This window comes from Musa acuminata, chromosome BXJ2-1 (genome assembly GCF_036884655.1).
Source record: "Musa acuminata AAA Group cultivar baxijiao chromosome BXJ2-1, Cavendish_Baxijiao_AAA, whole genome shotgun sequence".
In the NCBI taxonomy this organism is placed as follows: domain Eukaryota; kingdom Viridiplantae; phylum Streptophyta; class Magnoliopsida; order Zingiberales; family Musaceae; genus Musa; species Musa acuminata.
The window spans coordinates 17,809,891-17,831,870 of NC_088338.1; the positions used below are offsets into that span (position 1 = coordinate 17,809,891).

The following is a 21,980-nucleotide window of genomic DNA, read 5'->3' on the forward strand; positions in this document are numbered from 1 at the left end:
AACCAGATAAGTATTTTTGGATATTTTATTTAGGACAGTAAAAAAATGACATCATTAAGTTTTATGTGAATCATGGGTGATATAATAATAATTTGGATAAGATATTGATGGAAATAAAGACTAGTGATTGGGTGACAAGACCGGACATCCGAACCGCAATCTGTTGCCCATTCAAAACCTTCAGTTTGCGTGAAAGCAATCGTTGTGACGCTTGAGCTTGGTTCGCTTCCCGGTTCACACGACGTGGCAGGGCGCTTAACAGCGATCGCATCGCCATTTTGCTTGCACGTCACCGAGTTCTCCGACTCCGTAACAAACGTCCCCCAAAATGGTACCCGATCAACGACCACGTCTCTCACTCTTTTCCTTAATTTGCTGGTTGGATCCACATCGAGCAACCGCATGTCATGTACACGCTGGCCTTAGTGCCGTGTTTGGTATATTTGACGAGTCCGTCAGTTTGAAGTCTTGCGTTGTGATTGGTTCCGCGACTTGTGCGTTCCCGCGCGGAAAACGCAACACCGCGTTGGGTCGACGCCAATAACGTCTGGGCTTTAGGTCCGACGAACAAGGAATCTGAACCATCAAATCTGAAATGATAAGTACGTGGCACCATCGAGCGGACTTGTGATTCGCTTGCGGTCGCAGATTATGCGGGAAAATCGAACCACCCCGGAACGCGATCCTTGTGACCCTACACTGAGGTCGCCTGGATCCCCTCCAATCATACTTCTAAATAGTATCTGTCAATTCACACATCTGCAGGTTTCAACCACCAACTTTAAATTTGAGACGGTCCGATCAGAACTCCACGCGTATCGACAATAGAGAGGATCCCGTACCCGAGGAAGAAAGCCGTCTCATCGAACGGCTTTGTCGCTTCCAGGGAAGGATCGGACGGTGTACAACGAGAAATCCGTCGCCTTTCGACTCTATATATTCGTGAGACCAGTGGGTTGTTACGTGCTTCGTTGCATTGCAAGGTTGTCGAGCTCCTGTCTCTGAGAGCCGCTCCCTTCTCCCCACATTGCCTTCGCTCCGCTCACCCTTCTTCGATCTCAATCCCGCCGCATTGGTGAGTATATCCTTGTTCGATCTGAGCTTCTTTTTTAATGTTTCGTGGAACATTTTCGATTTAGTTTCCGCGGTTTAATCTCATTCGTCCTGTTTCCTGTTTATTGTCCGATCATGTCCTAGATTGAGGAACCTTGGGTGATCATGGAGACTGGGCGTGGATGTCTCGCAATTCCTCTCCTTCTTTCGATCCTCTTGCTTCCTTTGGGATTCCCGACCACTGGTGCCGCCGATGCTTTGATTCGGATAGGTCTGAGGAAGAAACCGTTGGGTGAGAATGGCCGGATCGCAGCCCGGCTTTTGGATAAGGAGGGGAAGGATTTGATGGCCCGGAGGCACGGATTGAGAGGTGGTGTTGGGAGTAATGAGGAAGATGAAGATATTGTTTCCCTCAAGAACTATTTGAACGCTCAGTACTTTGGGGAGATTGGCATCGGTTCCCCTGCGCAGAAGTTCACCGTGATTTTTGATACGGGTAGCTCGAATCTGTGGATTCCTTCTTCTAAGTGCATCCTCTCGGTGAGCTTTGTCTCTCTTTGGTTGGAAAATCGAATATCTTGCAGTTCTTCAAATCACCAGTACGTAGTGCGTCAATGCAGGTCGCTTGCTATTTCCATTCGAAGTACAAGTCAACCGCATCCAGCACATACCAGAAGAATGGTCTGTCTTTGGCATAAAATGAACGACTTTATTTTGTCATTGTTCTCTTGTAGTTGCCTCCCCCTTTTCCTTATTTACACGCATGTTGCCAGGAATTTATTTCAATAGCATTTATATTCTATAACATTGTTAAAACTTTAATTTATATGGTTCAGAGATGGAAAAGATGTGGAAGTAGGCTTCTACAAATGTTGAATTATGAACAGGGTTTTGATCGGTCATTATAGAAGCAATCCATTTATGTTATACTTCTCATACGAATGATTGTAAAGGACACATATATCTAAAAGAATAACAGTATCAACTTGGCTCAGGGGCCAACCAAGTGGAAGTCATCTTTACCATTTGACCGGGCTTTCTTCTTTTAAGTTCTTTTCCCTTTTGAATAAGTGTCCAATGGCTCTGGCGCCTGTGATACTTTCCTCGTTGTACCTAAGTTCATCTGAGATCAATAATAAGACTTGAGTTAGCTTCATAATTTCTTCCCATCAGTTACCTTTGTGTCGGGGTTCACCTCCTCAAATATATCATGGACAAGTGCATCTTTTTTATTTATTCATTTATTTATTGGGCCCTTTCTTTTGTGTGTTCTCAGATGAGATAATATTCTTTCATAGTATTGTATTATAGGGTTCCGATATAGTTGAATTAGTATAGATGATTTTCCATCATATTGGTATCTATTGGTATTACCTCTAACTTATTCTGAGTGTAGTTGCCTGACTCCATCTTCTCTTATAACATCATCGATTCATCTATTCATACTCATATTCACTGCACTATCTACGTAGGTACTTCACTTATTCCAAGTTTTTTATCCTCTAAAGCCTGTCATCATCTTAACATGTTCTTTTCTATTAGAGATGTGTAGAAAAACAGACACCAAATGTACCTCTGCAATTTACACGTCCTTCTTTTAGTCTATGAATGTTATTTTCGTTACTGTTTTAGAGTAACCTTATCATGTTCTAGGAACTGGCTTGGCTTTCCCCTAGCGTCTTACATAGGCAATGCTCTCGATCATATTTATGTATTGGAAAAAATTCATTTTGTTTTCAAAGCATGCTCCACTGTATCTCTTAGCTTCGAGTTAATAATTAAATGCATGTCTCTTCTTCTTTTCAAATATTTGTTACTTAATTCGCCAAGTAAATATCTTTCCTTTTCTTTATAGAGATTTTCAAAACTCATATTATACTTTAATTTTTATGACCAATCTGTAACCTTGGTGCCTTGAGGGCTTCTTCTGACAAACTTGCTCTTAGCTATAAAATCTTTGACTAGCTATGCTATTTAACATTTTCTTACAGGTGACTAAATGTTACTCTTCTTATTTCTTAGAACTATTAATGTTGATAAGATCATTAGAGATGAAAATTTCAAACTCTTCATCTATTTTCTTTTCTTGCCAATATTTCCTTCTATACCGCTTCTCTTCCTTTTTAACATGGTCTTTTGTGTCTTCCTCAAGTTCTTCAAATCTGGCATTAGGTATTATTTGAATTAATATATGTTCTTTTCAGTATCAACATTTGCTTATTAAATCAGGTTATTTTTTTACCTCGTCAAAGTTTATTGTTCTTGTAAAAGAGTTACTTATTAAAGGCATCTATGTTCGTACCTGATTGTCCTTTGCTGTATTTGAATATCTTTGTAGGCAAGTGTACCTTGATATGTTCTAGTTACTGTTTTGCTATAGCTAAGTAGAGATTCTAATTGCATGTGGCTTTGTCTTGAGCAGGAAAGTCTGCAGAAATCCACTATGGATCTGGATCAATTTCTGGTTTCTTTAGTGAAGATCATGTCACCATCGGTAACCTAATTGTTAAAAATCAGGTTTCAAACTTTTTTATTATTTTACATGTTATTCTTTCACTGGTCCTTAAGATGTCAATTTTCTAATTCTATGGTCTCCTAAACTATAATTCATTCAGGATTTTATTGAAGCCACTAGTGAACCAAGTGTCACATTCCTGGTTGCCAAGTTTGATGGGATTCTAGGACTTGGATTTCAGGAAATATCAGTTGGGGATGCTGTACCTGTGTGGTATTTTAATATGACTTCCTTTCTCCTCGGATGCAAAACTATTACATGATAGTTGATCGTTAAAATTTACTAGACCTGTTTTGAACATGTAACCATTTACATTGCTGTTGTTTGTTTGACAAAGTTCAAAGAATGTTATTCTAATATTTAGTTATCTACAAACAGAAAATTTATTAATATGCTTGTTAGTGTCTTGAAGAATCTTCAAATCCAATTAAAATTAGAAATGCAGAAACATAAGAATGACAAATGTAGCCATGACAAAGAATAGAGATGCAAATTATTTTTTTTATTTACACTATTTGTATTGGACAACTATCATTCTACATATCCTGCACTTTATTTTTTATGCTTCTTCACTGAAACTTGGTTTGTCATAAACAAGTATAATTATGAGAAAGCAGACCTATATCCTTTACTTGAGAAATTACCTTGTTAGGGTGATTTATACTTGTAGGGCTTAGAGATCATTCCTTGTCCACAATGGTTCTATAATTTCCTTGTTAAAAACTTGTGACAAGCATATATTTGCTTGTTTAAATGCTAGTTGTGTATATTACTTTTATTTAAGGTCCTTATGTATGGTTTTTAACACAAATAATGTTTAAGTAACATGAAGGGAAATTTTGGAAGGGCCCAAAATTACCTTGTTAGGGTGATTCATACTTGGATAGAGCTTAGAGATCATTCCTTGTCCAAATGGTTCTATAATTTCCTTGTTAAAAACTTGTAACAAGCATAGATTTGCTTGTTTAAATGCTAGTTGTGTATATTACTTTTATTTAAGGTCATTATGTATACCTTCTTGGTTTTTAACACAAATAATGTTTAAGTAATGTGAAGGAAAATTTTGGAAGGACCCATTGAACTTTTATAATAGGTGCTCATCAGATATGCAACTCAAATTTTTGTTAGGAATTATCTCTTTTTATTCTGAGTTCTTTCCATCGGGGAGAGAAGTGTAGCTTTAGGTCCAGGTCAGAACAACCCTAGATTTATCAGGCCATTTTCACCTAATTTACTGGAATAATAAAATAATAATAATGATCAACCTAAGGATTGAAATATCATATCCTACCGGAGTTTCGACGTTCGTTCGGTATGGTACGATACTATATACCGAGCAGTATACCGTTCGGTATACCGCTCAGTATATATTTATATATATAAATATTCTTATAAAAGGTGATATTGCCTTATATATATACATGTATATACGTATATATACATGTATATACGTATATATACATGTATATACGTATATATACATGTATATACGTATATATACATGTATATACGTATATATACATGTATATACGTATATATACATGTATATACGTATATATACATGTATATACGTATATATACATGTATATACGTATATATACATGTATACATGTATATATATATATATATATACATGTATATATATATATATACATGTATATATATATATATATACATGTATATATATACATGTATATATATATATATATACATGTATATATATATATATATACATGTATATATATATATATATACATGTATATATATATATATATACATGTATATATATATATATATACATGTATATATATATATATATATATATATTCTGTTCGATCTGGTAATGGGCGATTCGTGTACCGATCAACTGACGGACCAGTACATATCGTCCGTACCGAACGATATCATACAAAATTGCATGCCTTGGATCAACCATGCCTCTGGGTCCACAAGCTCACTTATTTGTAGTTATTAGAAAAGGAAACTAATCCCATCACCTCCCAAAATCCTACTAAATGAGATCTTTGGAACTATCAAAATTAAAAGATTTAATAGAAAATAATTTCCCTGATTTATGATTTTATTATTTCGAGATTTATAAACACCAACTATACCAAAAATTGTAATCTAGATATAAAAAAAGTGATGGAAATGCAGAGTAATACTAGTAAATTTCCTATCACTGCAGTGAATAAAATTTCATTGTGGATACAGCACTTGAACATGTGGCAAATTGCATAGTTGATTTACAAAGCGACTTCGTAATTGGTTAATTTATTGTTAAGATTTTGAAATGCAGAACCCATTCATCATTCTCAACAACTGTAAAATGAAAATTTTCAGCTAATATTTTCCAAGGAATATGTGCAGTTATTAGTCTAGCTTTCTTTATAGTGATCTTGAAAGACTCCATAAGCTTATTTTTTATAAATGTTCTAGTGAAATTTCCTGGTGCTTAGATGTTTTTGTAGATGAAGCATTATCGTTTTAAAGTGTCCTTTATGGCATCAATTATAAAGTTGATGTTTTGTGTTGTGTTCATTGCATCTTGCATCATTCTATCAGGTGATTAGGTGGTTCTCGTATGCTTTAGATATTTTGGAAATTATCTTATTTGAAAATTTTCATTTACACGTGACTAGAAGTGTTTAGTTTGATTAACTCAGCTAACCTTTGTAATGGTAGGTATAATATGGTCAACCAAGGACTTATCAAAGATCCTGTTTTTTCATTCTGGTTTAACCGAAATGCTGAGGAAGGGGAGGGAGGTGAAATTGTTTTTGGAGGAGCTGATCCAAACCACTATAAGGGTGAACATGTATATGTCCCTGTTTCTCAGAAAGGTTACTGGCAGGTGGGTGTTCTTAGCATGTGTACTCAATTAATTGAATACTGAGTTGTGCAGATTGGCTACTGAATTTACTTGTTTTCACAACTGCTGTTACATGTTTCCCTAAATTTGTCTTGGCAGTTCAACATGGGAGATTTGTTTATTGGTGATGAAGCTACTGGTATTGCTTAGTGGTTTATATTATCATAACTGGATGTTCTTACATCTACTAATACTATATTTTGTGTTTATCAGGCTTATGTTCTGGTGGGTGTGCGGTAATTGCAGATTCTGGAACTTCTTTGATTGCCGGGCCAACGGTTTGTATATACTTGATCATCCTTTGATGCCATCAATGTTTCTGTTATTTGTCTCAGAAAAAAATAATTTATCTATGTCTTAGAAAGCTGGACATGGATGTGAATATCATATGAATGTACAATAAAATGAAATAAATGTTAATAATTCCTTATTAGGAAAGAAAATTTTGTAGTAAATGTGAAAACGAAAGCATCAAAATAATATTGTAGATAGAAAAATCAATCAAAGAAAATTTTTTAATTAGATTAATGCAGCTTAATTTAACACTATATGGTTGGAAGTTTGGGACTCAAACCATGTGTGTACCATTATCCAGAAGATTTTGGATAGCGGGATTTAAATACATATAAAGATATGTGATAGATACATATTTATGTAAACATATCCAGCTTGACTTAGATATGAAAACATATTTAGATGGATATTACTCAATCCACTTTCAATGTCACTGTAGCTTCATACTTTGTGGAGAACAATTTACCTGCATCTTCAGTTCCATGTCAAGGTTACTGATTGGACATCATTAGTCTAGTGTAGTAGCATCTAGGAGATCACGTGCATGGTCTAATTGTTGAGTCATATACTCATAGATTCCCTTTGGAGACTATTTTCTCACAAGGCTACTTATCAACTTATCAAATACCTTATATCTACATGTCTGCCAATGATTTTTAGTCTTGATAGGTTGAGTAGATGGATGAGGTTATCGATTGTGCTCATGGTACTCTTTCATGCTGACTTTGTCAGAAAAAGAAAGAAATTTGCTTGAAATGGTGTTGCAGTTAAACACCTTCCTCATAATTTTATTTTCTGTCTACATACCTCATCTTAAAATAAAGAGTATTCTTCAGTTACCGAGCTCCTTCGCCTATAGTTTTGTAAAATGCCAATCTTCTCACTCTTTCTTGATGTTAAGTTGTCTATCCTAAGTATTACAATTTTGTGCGATATCAAGCTCCTTGTTCTTGCTTGATGTGAAGTTCTCTCCTAATCACTATTCACTATGCTCTTTCCAAAATTCAAACTGTCTGGTAATCTGATAATTGATAGCTTTGAGTATTTCATCTGAAAAATGTGTAGATCTATATATTGGTTTGTCGGTGTCAATGTATTCGATGAAGATCTAAGTGCCAAATAGTTTAGAACACGTTTTTACTGCATCTGAATTTATTTATGTGGACTTCTGAAATCATTACAGTAGTTAATTATTGTGTGCAATAGCTTTAAGTCAATTTTTTTAAAAAAATACAAGTGTATAGTTTGTTTTTTTTAAATAAAATAGTATACAAGTGTGTATTTTTTTAATCAATTGGATGTCTCAAGACAACTTTTTAAGTCAGTTATTGCAGCAATGACTATTAAAATCGAAGTTACAACCATTGATTTTTTATCAACATAACACCAGACTTTGTCAATGAAAGATCACCTTCATATCTTTGCAGGCTGCTATTGCAGAAATTAATAACAGAATCGGAGTTTCTGGTGTTGTTTCTCAAGAATGCAAAGCAGTAGTTGCTCAATATGGGCAACGAATTTTTGAAATGTTGATATCACAGGTCCGAAACAACGTATTAATGCATAGATAATTTAGACATTCATTTTGGCTACCTTAATCAAGTTAATTTATGCATCAGAAAAGGCATGCTAATCCTGGTTTATTTGTCAGACACAACCTACCAAAATGTGCTCTCAGATTGGTCTATGTGCTTCTGATGGAACTGGCGCCGTTAGGTGAGCAATCGAATTGTTCCAAGTTATTTTTGTATTCTCTTAGAAATTCAATAATATATCTGCCTGTTGACTATTGTTATTCACATACATCATGCACTTGAATCTATATTATATATCCAGCATTGCCATTGAGAGCGTAGTCAGTGAAAACAAGAATGATTCATCTGGTCTGCACAATGATGCTATGTGCAATGCTTGTGAAATGGCACTTGTGTGGATGCAGAATCAGCTAAGCCAGAACCAGACACAGGAGGAAATGTTGAATCACATCAACGAGGTTAGATTATTTTCAAGTTTCAAGTATAACGCCATTTTCGCTTCTGCAGTAGTTTGTTTATTTAACTTTTTCATCTCATGCATCCAGCTATGCGAACGCTTGCCCAGCCCCATGGGAGAATCATCTGTAGACTGTGCTGCCATACCTTCCATGCCTAGTGTTTCTTTCACCATTGGTGATAGGATATTCGAGCTTCAACCAGAGCAGGTATGATCCTGTTCTACATTTCGCACAAGGCTCCTGACAGTTCTTTGTTTCTTGAATATATGATTAAATTCCAAACAAGTGGACCAAATGTTTTGCACAACCCATGTGCAGAAAGAATGAGGTCACTATTTTATTCTTGACTAACGAAGATAAATGTGTAGCCGTGGATCTATTTCTCCACCTACGTTCCTTTTGTTGATGATGTTCATCGTTAATACTCATGATCATCTTGCTTCTCTGATTGGTGCCCGCAGTACATTCTCAAGGTTGGTGAGGGAGCTGAAGAACAGTGCATCAGTGGGTTCACAGCTTTGGATGTTCCGCCACCACGAGGCCCTCTCTGGTGTGTATTTTCCAGTCTTCCTGCCTGCATTCTTAAGTCATCGTTTTGTGTCTCTCTGCATATGTGATGTGTAGCAATGTAATGTGCAACATATTGTGTGACATCTGAAATTGCTGCAGGATATTGGGAGATGTATTCATGGGAGTCTATCATACTGTGTTTGACTATGGCAACTCGAGAGTTGGCTTCGCACAAGCAGCTTAGACAAGTATGCGATGACTTGATCATATCCTGAAATACTTGTTTTAAGTGTTTTATTATTAACGCAAAGACAGTATATGTGTACACAAAATTGTGTTTGCTATGTTCACTCTCCTTGAATTACTAAAATGCGTTTGGTAATCGACTTGTGGTTTTCATATTGTGTTGTTTTCTAATTACTTGACCATCCACTTGTTGGTTACATGATTCAGGCCAATGTAGGCTTTAATTGGGTTTTATTTGCAGACTTTTTTTTTTTTTTGTCTATTTGGTTCGTGAATGTGTTAAGAGCCTCGTTTTAGAGACGAAGATCCAAAGGAAATGTGGATTTGCTTTCGGTTCATAAATCAGTTCAATTTTGATATATTCAGATCAATTTGGAGTTTTGCACGAAGTTAAATCAGAAATATAAGGAGACTGTAATTGGCAGTTTGATTTTTGCTGAATAGCTTTTCATTGTGTTAGGTAGACTCTTTTAGGTATACTATATCTGGATGTAGTATTCCAGTTTAAATCTTCTAGACAAAGAAAGATATGGATTTGTTTATAAGGGAGTGTACTCACTACTTTTGACTTAAGTTTACTAGTCCTGTGTATGGTCAGATATGATGAAAGATTCGATAAGTGTTTTGGAAGTATGCACAAGAAAAGAAAATTAATGGATCAGTTGTCATTAAACCATGTTATAATTATCAAAAGAATTCAGAATGGTAGAAGGAGAGCCAACCTATGCAACCGATACAGTAGTAAATCATTTTATATTATGATGTCCCAAAGATTTGCAGAACCTGTCATAAAGCTTAGCACACATCAACATATCCTCATCCTCCAAGGAGGAGCTTCTGAGAGGACTATGAGAAATGTCATAGGGTTGTATGGTACCTTTATTTACACAGTTCTCAACAAGAAAGTGGATGCTGATACTATGGCTACTTTTTGTGGGGGCCTGGCAGCTTAAATATACTGAATGCATTTATCACAACTAATAATTACTTTGAGTTAGGTGCTTCATTACATCTGAAAAAGCAGAGCATCTTATCTTGACCAAATTCTTTGCCTGTGAATCTGTCATTTCTTCATCTAAAAATATTCGAGTTAAAAAGACTTTTAAAAGAGGAGGACACAAATGAAGATGCTACCAGCTGATGAGAATAGTATCTAGTGATTTGTCTATGGTGGAGGAAATGAGATAGGTGATAAGGATTCTTACTGTTACCTGGAATCTGTATTGCAGTACAGATTCTTAAGAACTTGGGTCAGTCCTGTTCTCTCAGCATCTCAGCAGAGAAGCGATTCTTAGCTGGTGCCAAATTCTTGAGGATCTGAACATTCAACATCTCTTAGACGAATATTTCTTTTGGCCACAGTTCTGCTAAGATTCTGATTTCTGATGGAGCAAAGTTCTGTTTGTCACCAAATGGCAGTAGTGATAACAGTGCATCCACAAGCTTGGCCACTGCATTCCAAGGTCAGAGGAAAAGAAGCACCAGTTTCAACTTTAGAATGTTGATAGAGAGCCCCATTTCTTTAGTTCAAATCCAGAAAAAGTATTCTTCCCATATGAACAATAGACTGTTTAATATGCTACATAATGCAAATGTGATTGTGTGTGTGTGCGTGGAGAGGAATGGAACAAACAATTCTTTCTGATGTGATTGTGTGTTGTTTGCTGATGATACATGAATAAGAAAATGTTTCAAATTGTTATGTAAGCTGATATCACAGTGATTAGAAGCTGGTTTTGTCAATGAAAAATATGCTTACCTAGGGAATATTTGATAATACCATGATCACAAAAAGCAGAATTAGTTTCATTTTGATCACTGCAAAATATCATTCCAGATATATCTGGGAATCTGAAGCAGTTCCTACGCTCCTGTGCTTTTAACCTTTCAAACTGAGGAATAGATACTCTTTTGGATCTTAAGCCATGCCAAGCAAAGCGAAGGAACATCATCAACTTGCCCAACTCCGACTCCAGATCATCCACATCAACTTGATGGAAAGAGGAGCCTGAGGTTGTGCCAATATATCCAATGATTTAATTTTTTTTATTCCAGAAAAGCTTTCCATGGATTATCTCAGACTCGTATGCTTGCTGCATGATCAATTTAATATCATTCTGTCACCGGTGCATCTCCTTGTCTATGTAAACCATTTTTGGAGAGACAACAAACTAACTTGGACATTTTGTGATCTCAACAGTAATGTGTTATCCCTTCACAAGCAAACAACAATCTAAAGCTTGTGGCAGCTAGCTACATCTTAGCTAATGCATCAATTTTTCTGATATTATTATATGATTCTTTTTATGTAGTCGATATAATTCCTTGAAATTTTCTCTCTAAAGCTTTGATGTCTTTCTCTGCTTGGACTTCTCTCCAAAGCCGGATTTTGGCAGAATTAAGATGATTCCATGCAAAGCAGTGAAAGGAAATCTTATTCTGAACATCCTTTTTAGGAGGGACATTTTGATCTGTCACTCAACCACACAATCCTCATCTGATTCTTTCCTACTCACTACAACGGTTCCAGTGATCACATCTCTCTCTCTCTCTTTCTCTCTCTAAGAGTATTATTCGCCAACTGGAACCGCCACCACAGAACCCCTCCACTCTTGCTCCCTTCTCCCTTATATAAGTAGCACCTGGTGTAGCTGGTCTCTCCATATCAGCTTACACTTAGTTGTAGCAGTGAGCTGAGCTCTGAGAGAGAGAGAGTGTGTGTGTGTGTGTACAATTCCCTCCTTCCTGTCACCCTTTGAAGCATTTTATCAAACACCTAGCCCCTCTCTCCCTCATCTCTGTTCGGTGACCTTCACAGAGCATGGCATCCGGTTCGGTGACCACCTGCTGGACCGCGAAGCAGAACAAGATGTTCGAGAAGGCGCTGGCGGTGTACGACCAAGACACGCCGGACCGCTGGCACCACGTCGCCCGCGCCGTCGGAGGGAAGACCGTGGACGAAGTGAAGCGCCACTACGAGCTGCTCGTCGCAGACGTCCGCCGGATCGAGAAGGGCCATATGCCTTACGCCACCTACCTCTCATCTGGGATCAGGGGTACTCCCTCTCTCTCTCTCTCTCTCTCTCTCTGTCTGCAGGAGTTGGTGGCGCATCATGTTCTTAGGCTACTTGTCTTCCTCTGTCACGAAACTTGGGATGTCGCTTTTGGTCGTTCAAATGACCAACAGACCCAAGCAAGGTCTAAATCATACGACCGGACACCAATCCGGCTGTGTTGGATCAGTGATTTATCGATTGGATCAATGGGTCACGTGATCAGATTTTAGATTTTATATAACAAAAAAATTAAGAAAGAAAGAATTATTATTATTTACACATTATATATAAAGAGATAGAATTTTATTTTAAGTTAAAAAATATATTGAAGATAAATTATTTGGCTAAAGAAATTGGATGGCAAAAGAAAAATAGAAAAGAACAAATAAAATTATTTGGATAGTGAAAGAAAGAAGTAGATAGATAGTAGAAAATATGCGCCTTATAAAATTATTTTTTTTTTCTTTTTTCAAAAATATATTTTCGATCTGATTTTAATAATAACTGTAGCATAAAAAAGCAAACATATATTCCAACTAAGACTCAAGTCTTCTATGATGAGATAGATAGATGCCTTTGCCTTTGAGGTCACTTCACCACTCCTAAGCCAAAAGATGTGCACGAATGACTAAAGCTAATATGGATTGACATAACTTTATATGGATTGTTCAGTCTTCTGATTTCTCTCTCTCTCACGCACACACACTCTATCTCTCTCTCTTTCTGCAGGTTGAAATGGTTGAAACATGAAGGAAAGAATTGACTCTCTTCTCTGCACATCCACTTGGAAGAAACAGATACTGCAAATACTGTAAAAGGATCAGGAAGTCTTTGATCTTTAGTAGCCTACTCTTCTTTCTTATATCCTAAACTGTATATATATATTTAGTAATGTTCGTAACAAATTTCTATATAATTTCCGAAAAACAAAAAATCATAATCAGTGTGTTTCTATATAGTTTGAAGAGAAATTTTAATTCAATCACTCAGCTTCCAGCTGGCCATAGATTTGTGTCTTCTTCTTCTTCTCCTCCTCCTCCTCTCTCTGAATGTGTGAAGAGCACTCGAGAGACGATCATGTCTCGGTCGGTCATTTTACTGCAGCCCTTCATTTGTAGCCGAAGTAGTACTCACATGAGAGGCAGGAAAATGGCAGCAGTGTTTGTTGATCCCTCCCTCCCCTTTAAAGCAACCATCTTACAAAACTTGCTTTTTTGCTTCTGTAATCCCCATTCCCGATGCCATCATCATCAGTATCCGAAAACCAGAACAAGAAAAGAAGATTGTCCCCAAAAACCGTGAAACTTCCGTTTGGGTTCCATCTCGATGCAACACACTAACAAGGAGTACAGATGAACAATGAGATAGTTAGTGTAAGATGTTCTTCTTTTCTAATTAAAAAATACACATATGATTAGATGGAAGAATAAATATATTAGTATTAATTTTTAAAATATAGTATTGAAGTAAAAACTGCTGATAAAGATACAAAGAATCAGAGAAAGAACTACTGTTAAATAAAATTGCTATAATACGAATAATAGCCAGCTTCTTCTTCTTCTTTTTCTTCAAATAATAATAATAATAATAATAATAATAATAATAATAATAATATGATATGATTCATAAATACATGAACATATGACTTTGGAAGAACGAATATATCTTTACCATTAGACTCAGAAAATGTGTTTTATTCTAACTTCTACTGCTAATCAAAACGGCCATACGTGATAGATACATCTTCACTATAGATCTCAAGAAGAATTAGCGCAAGTCAGACAAGTGAGAAAAGGAAAGCAGCTCAGTTTGAACTATGATAGAAAATTAGTTGGATTTTTGTAAAATAACTAACGAATTGATTTTTCAAAAATAAAAGAAAATTTTTGGAAAATATAATCCAAAAGAACCAAAAGTATATCTCAAGATATAATCGAAATTTCTCCCTCTCATGCAAATGAAATTCAGGAGAACACAAAGACTTCTTAATAATATTAAGAGAAGAAAGCTCCGAGATAGTATTCCTCTTCTCTGCCTGCAAGCGTGATGATTTTCACTTTAAACAAGCAAACAAATCTTTTAAAAAAAATTTTGATTGATTTTTAATTTGAGCATAAGAAAAGTTCGTACAAGAGAGAATAATCAAATAAACCCAGCATCATAATTTATATAAACTTAGAGTTTACTCGAACTCTCTCCAGTTTATTAACTCTATCAGGTACTCTTTGGAAGCTTCGTATAATTATGTTGGACATTCAGCTCCATCCATTTTACACATATCGATAGATTTCTTAATCAGCCCATGAGCTCGTCAATCTTTGTAGGACCCTCGGTCTTCCTCGTTTTTTTCACATATAGGATCTCTTAATGTTTCTTAATCAGCCCATATATATAGATTTCTGCATGAGCTCGTATATGTCAATCTCTACATATAGATTTCTTAATCAGCCCATGAGCTCGTCAATCATTTTACACATATAGGATCTCTGCATATATGTTTTTTTGTAACTTGATAATTAATTATTAAAATTAAAGATTTTTTTGAATTGATATTATAATCGAATGTAACTTGGGTTAGGTAAGGATAGGGTTTTTAAGTTAGAAATAAATATATTAATAACATAAGTTTAGCAAAATCAATATAAATTATGTAAGAATAGTGTCACGTATCTTTTTCGGACTTTGAGGAATAGACTTGCGTAAGATTCATATTTCAATCCGTTATGAATTGTCCTTCTATAAATATTAAAATATCTACAGAAAAAATTATTTAAACTGTTAGATTATTTTGTTATAATATAAACTTTAAAATTTAAATAAATTAAATAATCACATATGTAGATATACATGATTGTTGATTCTACCATCAAAACGAACAACGGGCCTCCATAGGTGATGGATCGAGGTCCTCGATCCTATACATCTGCATATCAATATGATATGTTTGTTAAACCCAATTTTAAAATTGATCCCATGATAGTATATTGATATACCGCATGCCATTGGTGCATTAATGTGATGACGATCATAGGTTGATCGTCATGAATCACATTTATCCGAGGTAGCTCCTGAGGCATGTATTAGTAAATGTTAGAGCTTCTACTTTCACTACTGATATGTTGCTCCGTATTGTACTATTGCTTGGGGAAGTATGACCAACTATCACTGTGCTGCTATTGGTCGTATGATTCTCCATAATACGATGACTATAAATATGATGAGCTTCACGTGTCTACATCATGTAAACGCTATCGCATCTGCTCAAATTCATCCACTGCCTTCCCCTTTCCTCTTCCCCTTCCACGCAAAAACTTGACTAGTACCTTGTCGAGTTCTATAATTTGAATCTTGGGTGGTATGCGTTAAATATTTCTCCTCGGTCTATACACCACCCTCAAGTTATGTAGACGAGACTAACAACTGCCTAGCATCGTCGCCATCATCCGTCGATACACTATTGTTTGTGTTGTTGTCATGTCTCTAAACCGAGCGAGTTGCTGAATGTGATTGTGAAGATGTCTCATTGCCCGACTCGATTCTTTCCAACGATGCGACTGATGCTACTGCTTTCCCCTTTCCCTTTGCACGTTGGGCGAACGACTGTGACCGTTGGGTGTTTGTAGTTCCTCGAGCAGTTTGACTCGATGTTGTTTGACTCTTGCCACATTGTGATCGAGGGAGATTTTTCACCTATTGGGGTTGTGCTTTCTCTTCTTCTATTGCTTTAGTGATAAAACACGAAGGACGTTGAGAATCTTCTACCTCATCAAGTAGAGGATCCTCTCAATTCTCTACTGCTTCAACCCACTCTAGCATCGGCTCTAAATCTTCGTTATAGAATTGGAGGTTGATGGGATCAATATCTGGTTCCTTTGGCTCCTTATCCAACTCAGCACATCGCAACCTTAGCTGCATGTTATAATTGACATATACTAGTTTCTCTAACCATCTACACAAGAGTTTGTTGTGAACATTCATATGAATCAATGCAAACGTTGACCAATTACGTTCACAACCATTCGATGTCGTCGTTTGTGAAAGTACACGAACGATAATCTTCCTTAAACGTGGTGCATCTCCTCCAAATTGTAGCTACCACTCGACTGCAAGAAGATATAAATAGATTTTATTAGCATAACAAATAAATAATTACTCAATATCAAATATAATTAATAATCAATATGTGTAACTTTTCCATACTAGGATTCATAGTGTAATGACACAAGACAACTACAACATCAGAGAATGAACCAACTATTTTTCGAAATAATCGATCATCCATAAGAGCATCGGCTGCATTAGTAGTGTTTGGCAAAAGTCAACATATAACATTTTGTAGTGCCATTAGTAAATCATTTTGCGTTCCAAGAGCATACCGATATTGAATTGCCGAGTTTAGATAATACGTTGCAAAACATAATTTTATTAGTATAATTTTTTTATTATATAAAAAATAATATATTAAATTATTCTGAATATAAATTTACTTGTATTATGGATATCTTGATCCATATGAACATTAGTTCGATGATCAATGATCCGTACGTATTGGTTGGCCTTGAAATCATCTTTGAATGTTTTCCTGACATCTACTCTTGTTGAAATCAACATATATTTAAGATATAGCATTTGTAGACGCTTGTCCATATCGACCTTACAGAGAACAATATAAAATCGTTCCACACCTTTTATTATTTCAACCACGGTCTCTCAAACTTTAGAGGAAAGAATGAATTTTTCTATATTCTTTCCATCGCTCAATCTTGAATATCTGGAATCTGACGACTCTTGTGAGGTGTCCATTGCCTTCAAGTCATGCCTTTTTGTCGTAATGACTTTAATGAAATAAAATTAGTAGCAAACCAAGTGACTCTAGGTCAGAGTATCTCACCGTTTACATATTTTTGCATTAAAGAGTAGGCCCAATAATGATTATATATAAACTTTGTAATTGATTATGCTCGAGCTACACAATTCTTGACTATGCCCAGCTCACTAATATCCTTTAGCATTAGATCTATTGATGAAAAAATAATATTTTTTTTTCATCAATTACAAACTGGCCTTTTTAAAATTCACTCCATTGTCGGTTATTTTTTTTGGACAATATACTATGGCATAATCTCTTCTACTACAATGTCTATTATGCTCTCAATGTAGTCTGCATCTTGGATCTTTTCATAAGCATTAACTGACTTATGAAACACCACCCTTCTATTGCAATAAACAAGAAAGTTAATGATACACATTCTTGTTTATCATGTCTAACTGTTATACATCAGTGTCACCCCCATATTCATCTTAGTGCCTTTTGAAGGATTTGATCCAATCCTTCAGTTTTGCTGCCACCTCATCTAAGTACACGTCATAAATCTCTCTCGGTGTTGGAGGTTGGATCCTCGTGCCAGACTTTTGAATAGATGAGACCATGCTTTGATAATATGGACCTTGGGTTGTATTTACTGGAATCTTGTGGAAGTTGAACCATTTTGAAATTATCTTGCTAGCTTCTTTTCTTTTGTATATGCATCGTCAATCCATGTTTGTTTCATTGTTTGTGGGGGATAGGCATGCAGATCAATATCAACAATATCTGGTATGGACCTCCTGCCAATACCTCTCATAAAACCACGGAGTCCACCATGCCTCATGCTACTAGTTCGACCTAACTAAGGAGGAGCAATTAGCTACCTCATGCTAGCCGACCTCTAGATTCCACCAGCATTGCTATGCTCTAATTGTGAGTCAGGTCATCGATGCCTCATTGCTTCATCGACCATATAATAATGCTCCAATGATGCACGAATCTCAATTGTGAGATCCTTATCGACTTTATCGCTGCGATCCTCATACTGATCATTAATTGGTTCCTACATAGCCTTATAGTATTCTTCTTCAACTCTTGCCTTCTTTTTTAATATATCTTGCTTTGTTCGTTATAGCTTACTTTGAAATAATTTATAGATCTCCGTCAGAACCTTCTTGCATTTTGCAATATCGGGATACCCGCCTAGTCAAATACATCTTCACCTAAGTTATTCCTCCACCCTTGTCAATGTAGTCATAATAAATACATTGTCAATTATGACGATTCTCATCTATATTTCGGGCATGAATATATGCTCATCATGTGGTTGTTCCTTTGATATCATGATTCTACCAAATTTAAATCAAATAAGCTATAAAGTATAAACATGTTGAATTAACCTAATATCGATCAAAAATTATTAATCATAATATTAAATAATTTTATAAAAATATAACTAATTCTATTTTTCCATCATAAATATGTGAAACATATAAAAGAAAATTAAGTACATTATTTTGATCCAATATACATCAAATTATGATAAAATCATCGTTAAATATACTAATCACATATTAACATAGTTAATTATCCATTAATCACTTCTCTTTCAATACTATAAACATGTCAAACACCCTAATAGGTATTAAAGATATAAAATTAACCTAAAATCAATCAAATTTTGATTAAATCATCATTAAAATGACTAATCACAACATTAAATAACTTTAATAAAACCTAATTAAACATATTTTATCATCATAAATATGTGAAACATATAAAAGAAACACTAAATACATCATTTTAATCCAATATACATCAAATTATGATGAAATCATCATTAAATATACTAATTACACGATTAACATAGTTAATTACCCATTAATTACTTCTTTTACAATACTATAAACATGTCAAACACGTATTAAAAACATTAAATTGATCCAAAATCGATCATAATTTAATTAAATCATCATTAAAATCACTAATTATAGTATTAAATAATTTTAATAAAACCTAATTAAACTTATTTTACCATCATAAATATCTTTCAATATTTAATATGCATGAAATATAAACATTTGACTTGTTTAATTTCAAATTAATCAATAGTTAAACACACTAAATATAATATTAAAATATAATATTAAATATCTTAATTACTCTCTAATTAAAGATAAAGAATACATACCTCTTTGATTAAAAAGTTCTTCCTCTTAATCCTCTCAAATTAGTCTCGATTCAATTCATAAATCATTGGTTTATAAAATTTAAGAGAGTATAAAAAAAAAATTTAAAATAATTTAAAAAAGTGTAAGAGTGAAATAAGGGAGATGAGTTTAAAAACTCATGAGAAAGAGCTCCGACGATCATTTTGACCGTTAGAACATTATTGCAAGTCGATAATGATCGAAACTCATGAGAAAAGACTCCAACGACCATTTTGATCGTTGGAATACTATTACGGGTTAGTAACGATCGATTTTGATTATTACCAACCTGTGTCGAGTGATAACGATTAAAATTTCGATCGTTATCCCCCAATATAACATGTATCGTCCAATACGAGACGATATTCAGCGTTTCGCTCGATAACGAATGATCCACGTATCGATCTGCTAGCAGATCAATACGTACTGCCCATGCCAGATCGTATTATTCAAAATTAAAAACATAGACTCCAACTCTATATAATATAGCCAACCAGGCTTAATAAACCTTTCACCTCCTCCCACTGCATCACTCTTCGGGAGAAGGGAAACGAAGGCAATCATCAAAGCCTTAGAGAGAAGCGCCCCTCCTCAATGCTCTCTTTGTTGCAGCGAAAAGATGAGGCTGAGATGGACCCAACAAGAGAATGCAACACTAACAGCAGCAGCAGCTATGTATGATGACAGAAAGGGAGAGAGACATACAAAAGCTTCCTGTTAATCGAACAGAAATTGGGAAAATAATGCTCCACCATCCCATCAACTCTCTCTCTCTCTCTCTCTCTCTCTCTCTCTCTCCCTCTCTCTCTCTCTCTCTCACTCACTCACTCACTCACTCACTCATACACACATTGTCACCCAAGCCTTCATAACTCTTTTTCACTCTGCTTTTTCTTTTGTGTGTGTCCTTCTAAATTACCACATTGAATTAAGAACGATGTAACAGACCATTTAAATCAATTCTTGGTTGAGCATCACATGATGAGATCATAAGATCTTAAGAGATTGAAATGGATACTCAATTAACATAAACAACTGTGTCAGTGACTTTGCAACAAATAAATCTTACAACCTTATTTACACTAAATGACTGTTTAAGATATCAGAGGCAGTAAAAGTTTTTAATTTTAACTGAAATTATCTCAGATTTAGTTTAAAAAAACAAAAGCCAAGATATATGAATTTAAACACTCAACAAACAAGAATAAGATTAAGCTGATTAATGTTTGAAAACTATACATGCAGGCAGGGATGAAGAGAGGGAACGAATCATGACACCAAGAATTATGATGCTAAAAAAAAAAAGGACAGAAACTTCAGAAACATGTAAAACAATAGAAGATAAGAGAAATAAAATCTTATCTTGATGCATTAATCATCTCATGATACAGCTAATAGTCAAAAGTTCACAAGCAGCTCAATTAAACTCTGTATACATGTTAGATCCTTAGTGGAGCTTCACAGAGATCACTAATACTAACAAGTTGAGATTCTGCACAAGCACACAGTCACATATGCAACTTGTAACAAAAAAATGGTTTCATAATCTATTAAAGAACAGCAATTATAAAACTTATGATGACCTCAAAATTCAGCAGTCCTAACTTTCCACCACAGAGAATAAAAATCTACTTGGATCTTAATTATGCAAAAACCTACAGATCAAGCTATTACCTCTCTGGCAACAGCTTCGTCAGGTTGTAAGTTCAACTTCAAATAAATGTTGCCACGCTAGTCAAATTCCAGAAAAAGAAAACTTGTTCTATTTTCTTATCATAGAGAGGAGAAAGCAACAGTCACTTGGCGACAACATTTACCGGGCAAGAATTGTTTATAACCCTCCAACAATCTGCAGGTACTTGATTCTGGAACAAATCAATACATGCATGAGTGATATACAATTGTTGCTTTAGCATATCATGATTTCGGAAGTGATAATACAAATAATCTGTATAATTGATCAGCCCATCCAAATGAAGATTTTACTAGTCACATAATATAACAAGATCAAGGGACAGTTAGAATAGTACATTAAGATGAACCAAACAAAATACAAACTTATCATACAAAAGGAACAAGACCATGTTGGCATAATCATCTGCCATTCTATATCAGAGGCAAACAAAACCATCAACAGGTATAAGGCGTAGGTGGTTTATACTTGGGCCACAGTTGAGCAAACCACAATTGGCATTGTTCTGCACCTCAGCTATTTTTTTCAACTGTATTTCAGATAATCTTTAATAGAACAAAAACATTAAAAGACCCAATAACACAAGACCACTAAATCATTAAATTGCAGATCACTCAAAAAAATAAACAATCATATTGATGTAGAGACGATAAATTTGCTGGAAGTAAAACATCACCCATAGTAACAACAACCAGGTCCATGTTTTGGAAGTAAATACTCAAAACCTCAAG

At 35.1% G+C, this 21,980-nt stretch overlaps 1 protein-coding gene across 1 annotated transcript; it reads left to right on the plus strand.

Moving 5' to 3' along the window:
• Window positions 1-934: 934 nt before the first annotated feature.
• On the plus strand, window positions 935-9,636 carry LOC135599037 (aspartic proteinase oryzasin-1-like). Its single transcript, XM_065093688.1, has 14 exons — window positions 935-1,075; window positions 1,198-1,593; window positions 1,674-1,734; window positions 3,476-3,570; window positions 3,669-3,781; window positions 6,254-6,422; window positions 6,540-6,579; window positions 6,654-6,718; window positions 8,162-8,275; window positions 8,386-8,450; window positions 8,571-8,727; window positions 8,815-8,934; window positions 9,189-9,277; window positions 9,397-9,636. The coding sequence occupies exons 2-14, from the start codon at window positions 1,219-1,221 to the stop codon at window positions 9,479-9,481; spliced, it is 1,548 nt and encodes a 515-aa protein (XP_064949760.1). The 5' UTR covers window positions 935-1,075; window positions 1,198-1,218; the 3' UTR covers window positions 9,482-9,636.
• Window positions 9,637-21,980: the final 12,344 nt, after the last annotated feature.